Here is a 16529-nt window from a genome sequence, read left to right on the forward strand (position 1 = left end):
CTTATATCTACATTACATTTTAAAAGCATCTAAAAAATGTTAATCTTCAGAAAATTCTTATTTTATAGAGCCACATAAATTTGTTTGAAACCAACGTAAATACAATAAAATATTTCCGAAGTTTTCCGAAGAATCAATGTACAAAGAAACACACTTTGTTAGAATATACACATCAAAATGTAAAGAAATACAAACAAGAAAAGTATCGACGTGTTCGAGTTAATGTACAAAAACAGATAAGGTTTAAATCCGTCTATTTAAGCTCTGTCTACACTATCAAACTTTATGTAACAGCAAAATGTGATGTGCCCATAATATGGACACGATGACGTCATATCACTACCATATTTTGGCACATCACATTTGGTCAAACTAGATTGATGTGAGTGTTGAGATAGCTTTATTTGAGACGTATGGCGTATACTTCTTCAGGGCAAATCTTCAATCTTTTTTACTGATGGCGGACCGCTTGGACCTGGTTTCTCCTTTGATTTTTCTTCGAACATTAGAATACTGCAAAAAAAAAAATATGCATATGTTAGACTAAATAATTGTGTATAACATAACACATGAAAATATTATATATTTTACACCATTATGCCCATCACTAGGAGGAAATTCGCAGTAGGGATTTTGTTCACATCCGCCCCAGCGCCTACCCGACCCACCGAAACTTGATGGTATACTACTTTTCTTATATGTATCTAAACGAAGGGTGCGACTTAGGGTTATATCCGATAGACGAGGGAATGAGGGTAAATCACATTTCACACAATTCTGCACCATTGTCCATAATGCATTTTCATCAAATCTATTTTTAGAATGTCAACAACAATTTTGTTTTTAGATTATGTTTGTCTGTCACGTTTTTCCCATAGAGCCATGAAAACTGAGAGTACTAAAACACATTAGATCTCTGATTTATGTTTCAATAACATAAGTCAAAACTAACTCCAACCAATAAGAAGGATTATTCAACGTTTTGATGTTTAATATATCACAAACTAAGCATCGAAATGTTAGTTTTGCGAATACGAATGCTAATATACAATTTCAGTCATTTTCTCATAATAATGACAATCAATAAATATTTTACATTCCGCTTTATATGATAAGTTGTCACAATTATAAATGTTAAGCTCTGTACACTTTCAAACTGACAAAACAATGTGATGTGCCCATATACAAGCACAATGACGTCATATCACTACCATGTTTGGGTACATCACATTCGTTTGTGAAACTAGTTTGATAGTGTAGATAGTGCTTTAAGCGTACATTCGTAGAATTGAGTTTTTCTTTCCTAGCATCATTTGCACGTATTCGTGGTAGTTGATTGTTCCGGAGCCATCCAAGTCGACTTGTGCAATCATCTTTTTGATTTCCAGTATATTCTTGTTTTTTCCTAACTTTTCCAACATGTACGCAACGTCGGTAGGATCTAGAAATATAGAGATTACAATGCATTAAATCCATTTGCATGTGTGATGGCGCTAGTTGCAATCCGTTATGCGTGAGTAATTATTGAATGACGTAATGGATAGGGAGTAAGAAGTGTGCCTTCGTTCACTATGTAAGAAGCCACAGATGTGTAAATGAAGTAGGAATTAATTTAGCCTATTGTCGTTGTTTGTACTTGTCGTCAGAATAGTAATAACTGACATAATGTGCTGTATGTTCTTCCTTTATTTTAAGACGTGGTACTAAATATTAAATCACTTAAAATAACCGGTAAAAAGATTAAATACCACCCAAATTACTTGTTATAGACGTTGCAGTGTGCATGGCTAAATTGTTTTATTGTTGTTTTACTTTTTTTGGGTTTTTTTTTCAATAGAAGGTACAATACATTGTAAAATTCGCCGAAATTGTACGAATTTATGTGCGTTTTCTTACCTAAATCCCCGGAATCATCAGTGTCGTATTCGATAAATTGCTCTGTTAAAAAAACCAAACAAATATTACACACATTAAAGAACAGTTAAAAAAGTGTTATATACATCACAACTTTATAAAGCATTGCCGACAATTCTGGCTTCAGCGTTATGATAATTATGATGATCACTCCAATAATAAACCCAGGCCTATATAATTGCTAATACTACCGCCAATGTACATTATCTATGAATATATGCAGTGATACTTTTGCCGACATGATTTCTGTACTGTGAGATATAAATGAAAGTTAAACATTTGTATGTTAATTACATTCGCTCTTTTTTAGTCATTTCCGAGAATTGTTCAAAATCTGACTGAGTGACTTTTACTTCCTTATTTTGCTAAATATACTACAGTATTATTACTTCTGTAACCCTTTTCATATTGCACGATAGGTCGATAAACCATCTGGTGAGGTGGGGCATTTTAGAGGGCGTAGTGACACGGTGAATGACAAGCATGTGTACAAAGCGATGTTTACGTCTAATGTGCTATTACGTTATACGGTATCATGTCAAGCGACAATAAACAGTAGTAGTATCGTGTCTTCTGACAGCAACCTTCGTCCCATATGAGCTACAAAGTAGCATCTCCTGAAACCATAGCCTCTTTTACAAAAGCGTTATCAAACGCTTTTATATTCATTGTCATAGACTGCACTACAATCGGTTATATTAACGATATGTTTTTGATTTCTAGATAGCGAAATATACATTTTCCCTCTAAATTATTCAAATAATTATAAAGCATAACAAAAACACTGTACCTTTGTATAAGATCAGTTTTTCATCCAAGTCTTCATACTCTTTGTAATTTCCACTTTCAATAATTTCCTGTTAAAACAGAATGTATGACGTAATATTATAATTATAATTATGATATAGAGACTATAAACCTCCTAGTTAATATTTTGGAAATTAATTAATAATTTATAAACTGTGATCTGTGATAATTAAAAAAACTCCCTCCAACTGAGATTTGAACCAGTATTTTGCTTTCATCCATAGGCCATTAAGCTTGATACCATATAGGACGTGACGAGACGCAACGTAAGCGAGTTGACCAATGATCAGCAACAGTTTGAATAATCATCGCTTGTGATTGGTCAAACCCCTTATTTTGCTCGTTGTGTTGCGTCTTTAGTGGGAACCACGCACTTGGGCCTTCGTGGTATGTTTTAAATAAATCGCACTTGATTAGTACGTACTTGGTTGATGGTGTCAATCTTCTTAGCCTGCTCCTTCTTGACGTCTCCCCATTTTCGACCACCTGTGTTAATAATAAGTTACACATTAGTCAGTAGTGAAACAACCATCTATCCTCTGTTCCTAATTTATAATATTTATATGTATCAATTATTATCACATTTTACACAATTCGGCTCTCTTTTTGTAAACTGTATTCCTGTAATGTGCTAACTAATTTGGTTCTGTTGTCTATGTAATGGATAAGGTGGTACTTTAGGACAGATTTTGTTTAAGTTTATAAAAAAAAAATCCAAGGTCTATTTAAATTACTTATTGGTATAGTCAGTATTACGTCTAAAATGTACATATATTTTCATTGAAGCCAGTTTGATTTGATAGTAGGCCTAACCATAACATTGAATATTTAACAAGCAATTATAGTACATGTGTCGTATACAACACTATTTCTATTTGCATACTACTGTAGTATAAGCTAGGAATGAACGGACTAAAGATGGACAGACTAAGATAGGAATGGACAGACTAAGATAGGAATGGACAGACTAAGATAGGAATGGACAGACTAAGATAGGAATGGACAGACTAAGATAGGAATGGACAGACTAAGATAGGAATGGACAGACTAAGATAGGAATGGACAGACTAAGATAGGAATGGACAGACTAAGATAGGAATGGACAGACTAAGATAGGAATGGACAGACTAAGATAGGAATGAATGGACAGACTAAGATAGGAATGGACAGACTAAGATAGGAATGGACAGACTAAGATAGGAATGGACAGACTAAGATAGGAATGGACAGACTAAGATAGGAATGGACAGACTAAGATAGGAATGGACAGACTAAGATAGGAATGGACAGACTAAGATAGGAATGGATGGACAGACTAAGATAGGAATGGACAGACTAAGATAGGAATGGACAGACTAAGATAGGAATGGACAGACTAAGATAGGAATGGACAGACTAAGATAGGAATGGACAGACTAAGATAGGAATGGACAGACTAAGATAGGAATGAATGGACAGACTAAGATAGGAATGGACAGACTAAGATAGGAATGAATGGACAGACTAAGATAGGAATGGACAGACTAAGATAGGAATGGACAGACTAAGATAGGAATGGACAGACTAAGATAGGAATGGACAGACTAAGATAGGAATGGACAGACTAAGATAGGAATGGACAGACTAAGATAGGAATGAATGGACAGACTAAGATAGGAATGGACAGACTAAGATAGGAATGGACAGACTAAGATAGGAATGGACAGACTAAGATAGGAATGGACAGACTAAGATAGGAATGGACAGACTAAGATAGGAATGGACAGACTAAGATAGGAATGGATAGACTACGACAAGAATGGACAGACTAAGATAGGAATGGACAGACTAAGATAGGAATGGACAGACTAAGATAGGAATGGACAGACTAAGATAGGAATGGACAGACTAAGATAGGAATGGACAGACTACGACAAGAATGGACAGACTAAGATAGGAATGGATGGACAGACTAAGATAATGGACAGACTAAGATAGGAATGGATGGACAGACTAAGATAATGGACAGACTAAGATAGGAATGGATGGACAGACTAAGATAATGGACAGACTAAGATAGGAATGGATGGACAGACTAAGATAATGGACAGACTAAGATAGGAATGGATGGACAGACTAAGATAATGGACAGACTAAGATAGGAATGGATGGACAGACTAAGATAGGAATGGACAGACTAAGATAGGAATGGACAGACTACGACAAGAATGGACAGACTAAGATAGGAATGGATGGAGAGACTAAGATAATGGACAGACTAAGATAGGAATGGATGGACAGACTAAGATAGGAATGGACAGACTAAGATAGGAATGGACAGACTACGACAAGAATGGACAGACTAAGATAGGAATGGATGGACAGACTAAGATAATGGACAGACTAAGATAGGAATGGATGGACAGACTAAGATAGGAATGGACAGACTACGATAAGAATGGACAGACTAAGATAGGAATGGATGGACAGACTAAGATAATGGACAGACTAAGATAGGAATGGATGGACAGACTAAGATAGGAATGGACAGACTAAGATAGGAATGGATGGACTAAGATAGGAATGGACAGACTAAGATAGGAATGGACAGACTAAGATAGGAATGGACAGACTAAGATAGGAATGGACAGACTAAGATAGGAATGGACAGACTAAGATAGGAATGAATGGACAGACTAAGATAGGAATGGACAGACTAAGATAGGAATGGACAGACTAAGATAGGAATGGACAGACTAAGATAGGAATGGATAGACTACGACAAGAATGGACAGACTAAGATAGGAATGGACAGACTAAGATAGGAATGGACAGACTAAGATAGGAATGGACAGACTAAGATAGGAATGGACAGACTAAGATAGGAATGGACAGACTAAGATAGGAATGGACAGACTAAGATAGGAATGAATGGACAGACTAAGATAGGAATGAATGGACAGACTAAGATAGGAATGGACAGACTAAGATAGGAATGGACAGACTAAGATAGGAATGGACAGACTAAGATAGGAATGGACAGACTAAGATAGGAATGGACAGACTAAGATAGGAATGGACAGACTAAGATAGGAATGGACAGACTAAGATAGGAATGGATGGACAGACTAAGATAGGAATGGACAGACTAAGATAGGAATGGACAGACTAAGATAGGAATGGACAGACTAAGATAGGAATGGACAGACTAAGATAGGAATGGACAGACTAAGATAGGAATGGACAGACTAAGATAGGAATGAATGGACAGACTAAGATAGGAATGGACAGACTAAGATAGGAATGAATGGACAGACTAAGATAGGAATGGACAGACTAAGATAGGAATGGACAGACTAAGATAGGAATGGACAGACTAAGATAGGAATGGACAGACTAAGATAGGAATGGACAGACTAAGATAGGAATGAATGGACAGACTAAGATAGGAATGGACAGACTAAGATAGGAATGGACAGACTAAGATAGGAATGGACAGACTAAGATAGGAATGGACAGACTAAGATAGGAATGGACAGACTAAGATAGGAATGGACAGACTAAGATAGGAATGGACAGACTAAGATAGGAATGGATAGACTACGACAAGAATGGACAGACTAAGATAGGAATGGACAGACTAAGATAGGAATGGACAGACTAAGATAGGAATGGACAGACTAAGATAGGAATGGACAGACTAAGATAGGAATGGACAGACTACGACAAGAATGGACAGACTAAGATAGGAATGGATGGACAGACTAAGATAATGGACAGACTAAGATAGGAATGGATGGACAGACTAAGATAATGGACAGACTAAGATAGGAATGGATGGACAGACTAAGATAATGGACAGACTAAGATAGGAATTGATGGACAGACTAAGATAATGGACAGACTAAGATAGGAATGGATGGACAGACTAAGATAATGGACAGACTAAGATAGGAATGGATGGACAGACTAAGATAGGAATGGACAGACTAAGATAGGAATGGACAGACTACGACAAGAATGGACAGACTAAGATAGGAATGGATGGACAGACTAAGATAATGGACAGACTAAGATAGGAATGGATGGACAGACTAAGATAGGAATGGACAGACTAAGATAGGAATGGACAGACTACGACAAGAATGGACAGACTAAGATAGGAATGGATGGACAGACTAAGATAATGGACAGACTAAGATAGGAATGGATGGACAGACTAAGATAGGAATGGACAGACTACGATAAGAATGGACAGACTAAGATAGGAATGGATGGACAGACTAAGATAATGGACAGACTAAGATAGGAATGGATGGACAGACTAAGATAGGAATGGACAGACTAAGATAGGAATGGATGGACTAAGATAGGAATGGACAGACTAAGATAGGAATGGACAGACTAAGATAGGAATGGACAGACTAAGATAGGAATGGACAGACTAAGATAGGAATGGACAGACTAAGATAGGAATGAATGGACAGACTAAGATAGGAATGGACAGACTAAGATAGGAATGGACAGACTAATATAGGAATGGACAGACTAAGATAGGAATGGACAGACTAAGATAGGAATGGACAGACTAAGATAGGAATGGATAGACTACGACAAGAATGGACAGACTAAGATAGGAATGGACAGACTAAGATAGGAATGGACAGACTAAGATAGGAATGGACAGACTAAGATAGGAATGGACAGACTAAGATAGGAATGGACAGACTACGACAAGAATGGACAGACTAAGATAGGAATGGATGGACAGACTAAGATAATGGACAGACTAAGATAGGAATGGATGGACAGACTAAGATAATGGACAGACTAAGATAGGAATGGATGGACAGACTAAGATAATGGACAGACTAAGATAGGAATGGATGGACAGACTAAGATAATGGACAGACTAAGATAGGAATGGATGGACAGACTAAGATAATGGACAGACTAAGATAGGAATGGATGGACAGACTAAGATAGGAATGGACAGACTAAGATAGGAATGGACAGACTACGACAAGAATGGACAGACTAAGATAGGAATGGATGGACAGACTAAGATAATGGACAGACTAAGATAGGAATGGATGGACAGACTAAGATAGGAATGGACAGACTACGATAAGAATGGACAGACTAAGATAGGAATGGATGGACAGACTAAGATAATGGACAGACTAAGATAGGAATGGATGGACAGACTAAGATAGGAATGGACAGACTAAGATAGGAATGGATGGACTAAGATAGGAATGGACAGACTAAGATAGGAATGGACAGACTAAGATAGGAATGGACAGACTACGATAAGAATGGACAGACTAAGATAGGAATGGATGGACAGACTAAGATAATGGACAGACTAAGATAGGAATGGATGGACAGACTAAGATAGGAATGGACAGACTAAGATAGGAATGGATGGACTAAGATAGGAATGGACAGACTAAGATAGGAATGGACAGACTAAGATAGGAATGGACAGACTAAGATAGGAATGAATGGACAGACTAAGATAGGAATGGATGGACAGACTACGATAAGAATGGACAGACTAAGATAGGAATGGATGGACTAAGATAGGAATGGACAGACTAAGATAGGAATGGATGGACAGACTAAGATAGGAATGGACAGACTAAGATAGGAATGGACAGACTAAGATAGGAATGGACAGACTAAGATAGGAATGGATGGACTAAGATAGGAATGGACAGACTAAGATAGGAATGGATGGACTAAGATAGGAATGGACAGACTAAGATAGGAATGAATGGACAGACTAAGATAGGAATGGACAGACTAAGATAGGAATGGACAGACTAAGATAGGAATGAATGGACAGACTAAGATAGGAATGGACAGACTAAGATAGGAATGGACAGACTAAGATAGGAATGGACAGACTAAGATAGGAATGGATGGACTAAGATAGGAATGGACAGACTAAGATAGGAATGAATGGACAGACTAAGATAGGAATGGACAGACTAAGATAGGAATGGACAGACTAAGATAGGAATGAATGGACAGACTAAGATAGGAATGGACAGACTAAGATAGGAATGGACAGACTAAGATAGGAATGGACAGACATATTGACAGACTTGTGCTAAGGTGAGGAGCATCTACTAAAGCCTAAGCCTCATAGATAGATTCCAGTAAAGACTATGAGCTGGTGCAACACACCAGGGTAAGTGGTCTGTTGTTGAGATGCTTGTGTTTGTATCCGTGGTCTATTCATAATGAGGAGGTTCGATGATATTGATTATAACATTATTTCATTTATTGTATAATTAATCAACAGGGTGAATGTGTGCAAACAATAAAGACAAAAGGCATTTATGCGAACTCTACACTGCCGTACTTTGAGAAAAGGCATTATCTACATTTTTTTCGAAATTGAGATTTTTGTCTTATTTGATTCTTAAGGGCATAACTTAACATCTGAATTGAGCATACATGGCATATTTTTGTTTGATGTTCTTCTCAAGACTATACATTTAGAAATAGAATATTATTTGTATGTTTTTTATAATAAACAAAAACGTGTTTTGCTCATTTACTCAAAAGTAGCTTTTTGTAGATAATGCCTTTTCTCTAAGTATGGCAGTACAGTACTCTAGATAACTTTCAACAGTCATTTAGGTTTTATTTTGTGACAGCTGTAGATGCACAGTACAGTAAAATAGATTTGGACTGTATAGCTTATATTAGTTTCAGCGACAACAACTTTTGCAATTTTGTAGATTGGATGATACCAATTATAGTATAGTGCCTACAAGTTGTGTTGTGTTTACTTCTTTTAAACAGTTATTTCCTCAAATATATAAGTCAGTTCCTTATTCATGTCCTGTTTTCTTTGACAGTAGCACCATTAAAATGTATTTATAGGATAATCGATTAATCTTAAGCAGTCTTATCTTACGAGTTATTTTTATCCTCGTTTAACAATTACAAGGAACATCCTCGTATTCTCTTAGTACCCTTTAACAACACCAAATATCTCTTGAATGGTTTCACAATCCTGTCTGTATTATATTTAGGCCTACAATGGTTTCCTGGTTTGTCATTACGGAATCCCCCTAAAACTGTTGTGGTTTGTGACTAACATTAACGTTTGCATTTATGATTGCGTAACAGCCTGGAATTTCCATTTAGAAATACAGTGAATGCAGCCAGCCTTTGCCTTTGTATACAGAATAGCTAATTATCTGCGCTGTATCTATAATTTCTCGGGTATCATAGGTAAATTATGTAATACCGCGTCACATATGCATCACATGTGACGCCAAATAATTCCATAAAGTAGACATTGCAGAGAATGTGAACTTATGACATGCCGCAAGCGTTCTAGTGTAGCCACATGTGTATTGAACCCTGTCCAAATATTAGGCCTACCGTACAATATTTTCATATTCCCAGAACGGTAATAAACATTACATCTCATTATACATCCATCAATAGAGTTTAAAATCTAATTATATTGATGCCAACCAACTAGAACAATTAGAGACAATTCAAAATGCTGATTCACATAATTTTTTTAACGAAGCGCACCGTTATTGGCCGTATGCTATACGCACAAAGTAAAGATACTAAAGGTCAATTTACACAGCTAAGAAAAGCCCGCTATACGGGCCGCTAATGCGTTGGTCCCCTCGAAACAAATTGTAAATGTTGTCTGTCATTTTTGTATAATAGTATAATACTCAACGGAGCTATAAATTCGAACTGCCACGCTTGTTGCTATGGTTAAGGACGCTACTTTTGAGAAACACACACAGAGAAGCAATCCGGTTTGAATTAGATGAACCAGTTGAAATGTTAAACTTAGATGTACATCATAAAATACAAATCTTGGAAATGAATGTTTTCAATATTTAGAATACTTTTTTCGAGGATTTTTGGGAGTAGTTGTTCAAATGCCTCTCAATTTGTCTTTCGTATGTCCTTTTTGTAATTGTTTGAGGTTTTGAATTGAATAAGGGTAATAATCTTAAAGCTCTGACTAGCTCAAACTAGTGACAAAAAGTGTGATGTGCCCAAATATGGTAGTGATATGCCCAAATAATATGAAGAATATTTTTTATACTATACTTTGGATCTTGATTTGAGGAATATTTCTTGTCATAATTGCTGTTATTCCAACGACTATTGTTTTTGATTAGGTCCACTGACAAAATGTATTCATCATATTTTGTACATACGGTACTTACCGTATGTTGTTTTAGGCCTGTCATTTCTTTAGCTTTTTTTATTTTGTAGGAATCATAATAAACAATCTCCCTGTTGTGTTCTGGTGTGATTGCGTTAGTTGTTAAATAATGGAGGTATAAATACCTCCATTATTACATTCAGTAATATTATTCCTACGGTTATTCCAAGGATATCCATTGTTCTAATGTTAGATAACGTCCGTTGTTTTGTGAATCCACTATTATTTTTAGAGTTATACAATAATAGATGTTCCGATATTAGTTGTGAAGTGAAGCTGATACTTGTCGAATCATGGGCTCTACATCATAAAACGAATTCAGAGAATTTTTTCATCAGGTAGACCTACTATCATACCGGTAATTGTTATTATTCCAAGGACCATTGTGAGATGATCTGTATCCGTTGTTGATTTAGGCATGGCCAGTTTCTCATTGTAACTTCGCAAATTTAGAAAACATTCAAGTAATGAGATCAATATACAAAAATAAAACATTAATTTTAAAGAAAGATCAAAAATATAATTTCTTGACAGAGCACACATGACGTCCGCATTTTTACTTATCTTGTATGGGAGGCTCCATTTATTTATTGTACCAGAATAAAAAATATATATTTTAAACATTAAATCCTAATATGATATTATTAATAAATCAATAAATGTAGTCAAATAATGGTGTTTAAATGTGTCTTTTATAGATTGTTGGGAACAGTATCGCGATTTTATGACCCTGATCGTCACCAAACGACCTCAGGTTCATATTATTATACAGTATTTTTTATATTTTTGGAATTCAGCCAATTACCAATAACATTTGCAGTATATAACGTTGGACTTGGTTGAAGTAGTAGATGAAGTTGTAGACGTATTAGTGTGTCCATGGTAGGCAGGTGGGCTTCTCCTACATCCCCAGAGCAACTGTCGCACCATGTGATGGATGTATACGTAAATGCGCAATGTACTTAAAAATAAGTTCGGCCTAGTGCGTTTTTTTGTAATGCATATAGTGGCCTACCGTAGCGTACTTTGTTCATTTTAAGTACAAATCACAATTTAAGTATCGTATTAATTGACGCGAACCTATCAAATAAAACGCGATAGTTTACGCATTCAACGCGTGCAAGTCTATATTTGCGAGGTAAATTCAATTCGTCGCCTCCCATTGCTGCACCGGTGTCTATTATTTGAGCTCACCCTGGAGTTACATGCATGTTTTGTTTATACTTTAACATTGTTAAAGAAAATAAACAATCGTGCTATACATGAAGGTGTGTACAAAAAGCAGCCAATTTATATAAAATCAAAACCAATCACTAACTATATTATACTCAATTTAAAAGGGTGTTTCAAAATTATATAGGAATCTCAATTTGGAGTTGAACACAAAATGTGGTCAGTCACATGCATCAAAGAATACAGAGCTTTTATTGTTATGATGATATACACAACAAATGACATGACAGATGAAAACCCATCACGGACCTTGCCGTAAGCTAGATGTATACCCTTTATTTCGTGAATTATTACGATAAAAATGAAACATTATTACGTAAATCAATTTTTGCCATGAAAAATCATTTCCGAATTATTGTTACGGTGCTTTTCATTGTGTAAATAGTTAAAGCAGGATTAAAGGACCCGGAAAGGAGTGTCGTCGTATGAGCGAATTAAGCCTGAATAAAAATACACTCTTTTGTACAAATGATGTTCAACAACCATTATCTACGTAACACATTAATCGGACGCATGCTTTCTGTAACAATCAACAGCATTATTATGGTATCTGCAAAAACGATCAAGGCCGGCTCCATATTGAGGCACGATCCACAAACAGAAGTTGTACTCGCCTTGTCTCATAAAAATGAAAAACGATGGAAATTATATTTGTCCTTTCTCCATTATGCCTACGAAGTTATATTAATAATAAATACACGTGCATGAATATTGCATATCTTTAATTCATATTCATGACGTCACGAAATTATTGAATCGTATAAAAATTTTATGTCTTATCGTTTACTATACTAGGATGGGTTTAGTTCGTACGCCCTACTATAGCTTCAGATAGATAAGGCCTTTGTCGAAATTAATGGATGATTTGCTCTGTCCTTTTGGAACATGTTTAGTTCCGTATTGATTGACGATGGCATCAAATTATTTTGAAATATCATTATAAGAATGTAAAAACTTTTGCTTTTTGTTTCTTGAAATCCTTTCGTAGCAGGCTGATGTCGAAATATCGTATTGGTAAATATTATAGGCCTATTCATTGTTTTGAATACTTCCTAAGTTGATTCTGTTCTTTCGGTTTCATATTATTATTAATAAATATTTTATATATTAATAAAATGCTTTTGTTGAATGATACGGGCCATTAACATAGAAATATTGCACTTATTTTTTCCCGTTTCAATAAATATCTAACTTAATTTCCTGGTTCAACGGTACTATTGTTGGAGTGAAGAGCTACCAGAACGGTTAATAGACCTAATAATAACAGTTTCTATCACCAAAATGACTCTTGAATATGACGTAGGCCTACCCAGTAGAATTGTACGTCAATAGTCAAACAATTTAACAGGACAGCTGAGCGCGCCTTGACAAGATAGGAACAGTCCTTTGATCTTATGTCTGGCTGCGACAAATACCAACAATACACTTTACAATGTATATTCTGTCGCAGCCACAGATAAACCCTTTGATCTTCGCAGCTCAGCATCCTGTTGTTAGATTACATTGCTTCAATCAAGGCAATTTAGATTACCTGGCTTCAATACTGAATTTCCAGATTTTGTTATTACATTTCTTAATATTAGATTTTGATTAGATAGGCCTACAATCAGAATATGTTGGTGCCCGCAGTTCTCCGACATAGGCCTAATCTGTTATTTTAATGAGACTGTATCTGCTTTAGATATTAAGCGCATATTTTTCATCAACCAATTTATAAATACAATATGGTATTATATTGAAGGACAGATGGCAGTTATTCGCTGAGCTGTAGGACACACATGCTATCTGTAGGCCTAGGCCTACTAATGATTAACAAATTGATCAAAACTAACACGCGGGCCGCGCCGCAACTCATTTGCGAGTAGCCTTCCCGTCTAACTTCGTGTAGTAATATTAATATAGGCCTAGCATATCGTGTATCTTGTAATATAATCATTAAATAAAGTTTCGTTCATGGTATATACACACAACAAGATAATTATCTATTCAGATACCTAGACATGGAAAATTGGGATGTAACTGGTTGTTACTGTTGAGCGACTTGAAATACTTTTCTACGTTAGAGGCCTATTGAGTAAGTTACTCATGAAAATTGGATTATATAGGATATAACCGGGGATATAACTTTGTGAATCTCAATTAGCACAACAAGTTATCTCTAATTCCTCGTTTCCTCTTATAGTCACATTGATAAATCATGTATCATTATTATCTTGTCATCAGAAAAAATTGGTTCGATGTGTCACGTGCATCCCCAGGGCCTCTTCAGCAACTATGGAACAATACATTTAGACCAAAGTGCGTCACATGCTACCCCCCCCCCCCCCCCACACACACACACATGGGAGTGAAATTACGTAATTTCACTCTTTCTGTGGCTTATAAGTAGGCCTATACCTTCAATATTTTTTTAAAAAGAAAATTTTAAGCCTCAAAACACTTTGAGATGTAAAATGATACAGGGCCGGAATAATTTATTTTTACAGCTCCCTTGATTAAGGTTCCCGCCCCCCGCCCTACTTTAAAATTAATAATATACACAAGCTCGGATGATGCAAATAAAAATTTATAATAATAACACTTCCCGGTTCCGTATTGCGAGTTAATAATTAAAAAGCCAAGGCTTTTATAATAATAACAAAGTGAGGTATTTCTGATTATTTAAACTTGAACCAAATAATAGGCTCTCCACGTGATGCATCGAAAACTACAAAAACACAATTTATTATCAAAAGTGAAAATATTCACGCTCTGTTTATTAGTAAAGCAGGCCGTATCAATTTCGATAATTTTATACCTCTTATAGTACAAAACATATGGGAGGAAGTGCGAATAAATTGGAAATTGCTGTATATGATAGTTAAGGGGCCGGATAATGATAGATAGATAGACTTTAAAAATATTATTTATTGGACATTTAAACGCGTTCGTCTTCTACTAGGCCTATAGTTTTATAATTAGAGAACCTTAAAACGAATTTCAAAGGGATCGAGGTCTAACTTAAAACGAACCAACCCGAACCGTAGGATTTTAGCACGATTTTAATGTGTCTAACTATAATGGTAAACATATTTTCATGGTTGCATTTAATAACGTTCTGAAACACAGTTTTTTTTTCTTGTATATACATTTAACACGTAATAATACATTGCATAGTTCTGTGTTGTCGTTTATTAAAAGCATTCCCCGAAGTCGACATGACTAACCCATCCTGTATCCGATGACTCGACCATCACACTACAGCTTGCGACCGTAGGAATTAAAGTCACCCTTCACTTCCAAAAATATACAAAGAAAAAAAAGATATTATGGTAATTTTGGATAAAATATACAATTGCAATGTCTTACCTTGGTAGTCAGCTTTGTCCAGCACAGTAGACGGCATTGTATTTGATGAAAGACTTTTTTTTCTCTCTGGTGATCTGAGAACTACCGCGAAAACTGATGTTAAAGATCGTCTGACCACAAATATCAGAAAACCTGTTGATTTTATTCGTTCACACACGGAAGTAGCAAGCTAATCCGGTTGTGAACAAGGGATGTGTGCGATGTTTTTGCGTTTGTTTTGATTTTCTTCCTGATAGCAGAATGGTTGTAAAAAAAACCCTTTCCGCTTTTAGACTCTACCACTTAGATACTTAGGGGGGTGTTTCGGTTTAAAACTATACAGTGATTTTGCTATGTAGGATATTATTCCTCAGAGAGTTTTGGTGGATATTTATCGTGCAAATTCTTTACAACTCCAAAGTATATTAAATACTATTATTAATAACACTTTTTTGAAAACACATTGTTTATATAGATTATAATAAATTACCGTAGTTTTTGTTTATTTTTTGAATAAAATACACGCACACGTACAATTTAGTAAACGTAAATAATAAAAACATGTCTATCGCCCTCTATTGTCACATCAAAAGACAGTGCTCGCTTATTGACGTAACAGTTTTAAAGATATATATATTGTCCCTCTGAAAAATATTTTTTATTTCAAATTTGTGTTTGAATGTGTCATTTTATTGTCACATAATAGTTATTTTACCTGAAAAAAATGTAATTGTCTGTCAGACAATGGTTTTTGAGTTATAATTAAACGTTTCTTTTCTTTTTTTATGTGTGAACAAATATTATTTTTTTGTTACAGAGTCTGTGTTTCATATCAGTCACTTTAGTTTATTTTATTGCTAAGGTCAAGTCTGGTGGTCACTTCATCATGCCTAGATAGTTCATTCAAGTGTGAAGTATCATCTGACAGTGAATTATATAATATCATGGGACTCATAAATACCACAAATGCTTTGGGATTTGTCATTCAACTGTTAGACTCTTTTCCAGACGTTTTTTGGTGGTACCTATAAATGAAAGTCGAGTA

General features: G+C 35.5%; 1 protein-coding gene across 1 annotated transcript; it reads right to left on the bottom strand.

Moving 5' to 3' along the window:
* Positions 1-304: 304 nt before the first annotated feature.
* Positions 305-15737, bottom strand: LOC140047321 (allograft inflammatory factor 1-like). The gene is made up of 6 exons (XM_072092268.1): positions 15506-15737; positions 3146-3207; positions 2705-2771; positions 1897-1938; positions 1279-1441; positions 305-513 (listed from the first exon to the last, which is right to left on the bottom strand). The coding sequence occupies exons 1-6, from the start codon at positions 15540-15542 to the stop codon at positions 429-431; spliced, it is 456 nt and encodes a 151-aa protein (XP_071948369.1). The 5' UTR covers positions 15543-15737; the 3' UTR covers positions 305-428.
* Between the last annotated feature and the right edge of the window lie 792 nt (positions 15738-16529).

The sequence above is a fragment of the Antedon mediterranea genome, chromosome 4 (genome assembly GCF_964355755.1).
Source record: "Antedon mediterranea chromosome 4, ecAntMedi1.1, whole genome shotgun sequence".
Classification (NCBI taxonomy): domain Eukaryota; kingdom Metazoa; phylum Echinodermata; class Crinoidea; order Comatulida; family Antedonidae; genus Antedon; species Antedon mediterranea.

Excerpts from the sequence above, each read along its gene's own strand:
- LOC140047321 (XM_072092268.1), bottom strand. The coding sequence starts at position 15,542 with ATGCCGTCTACTGTGCTGGACAAAGCTGACTACCAAG. Across the intron at positions 1,939-2,704 it reads AAAACTGATCTTATACAAAG|AGCAATTTATCGAATACGAC; the intron begins GTACAGTGTTTT and ends TTTTTTTAACAG. Across the intron at positions 514-1,278 it reads AAAAACTCAATTCTACGAAT|TATTCTAATGTTCGAAGAAA; the intron begins GTACGCTTAAAG and ends TTTTTTTTGCAG.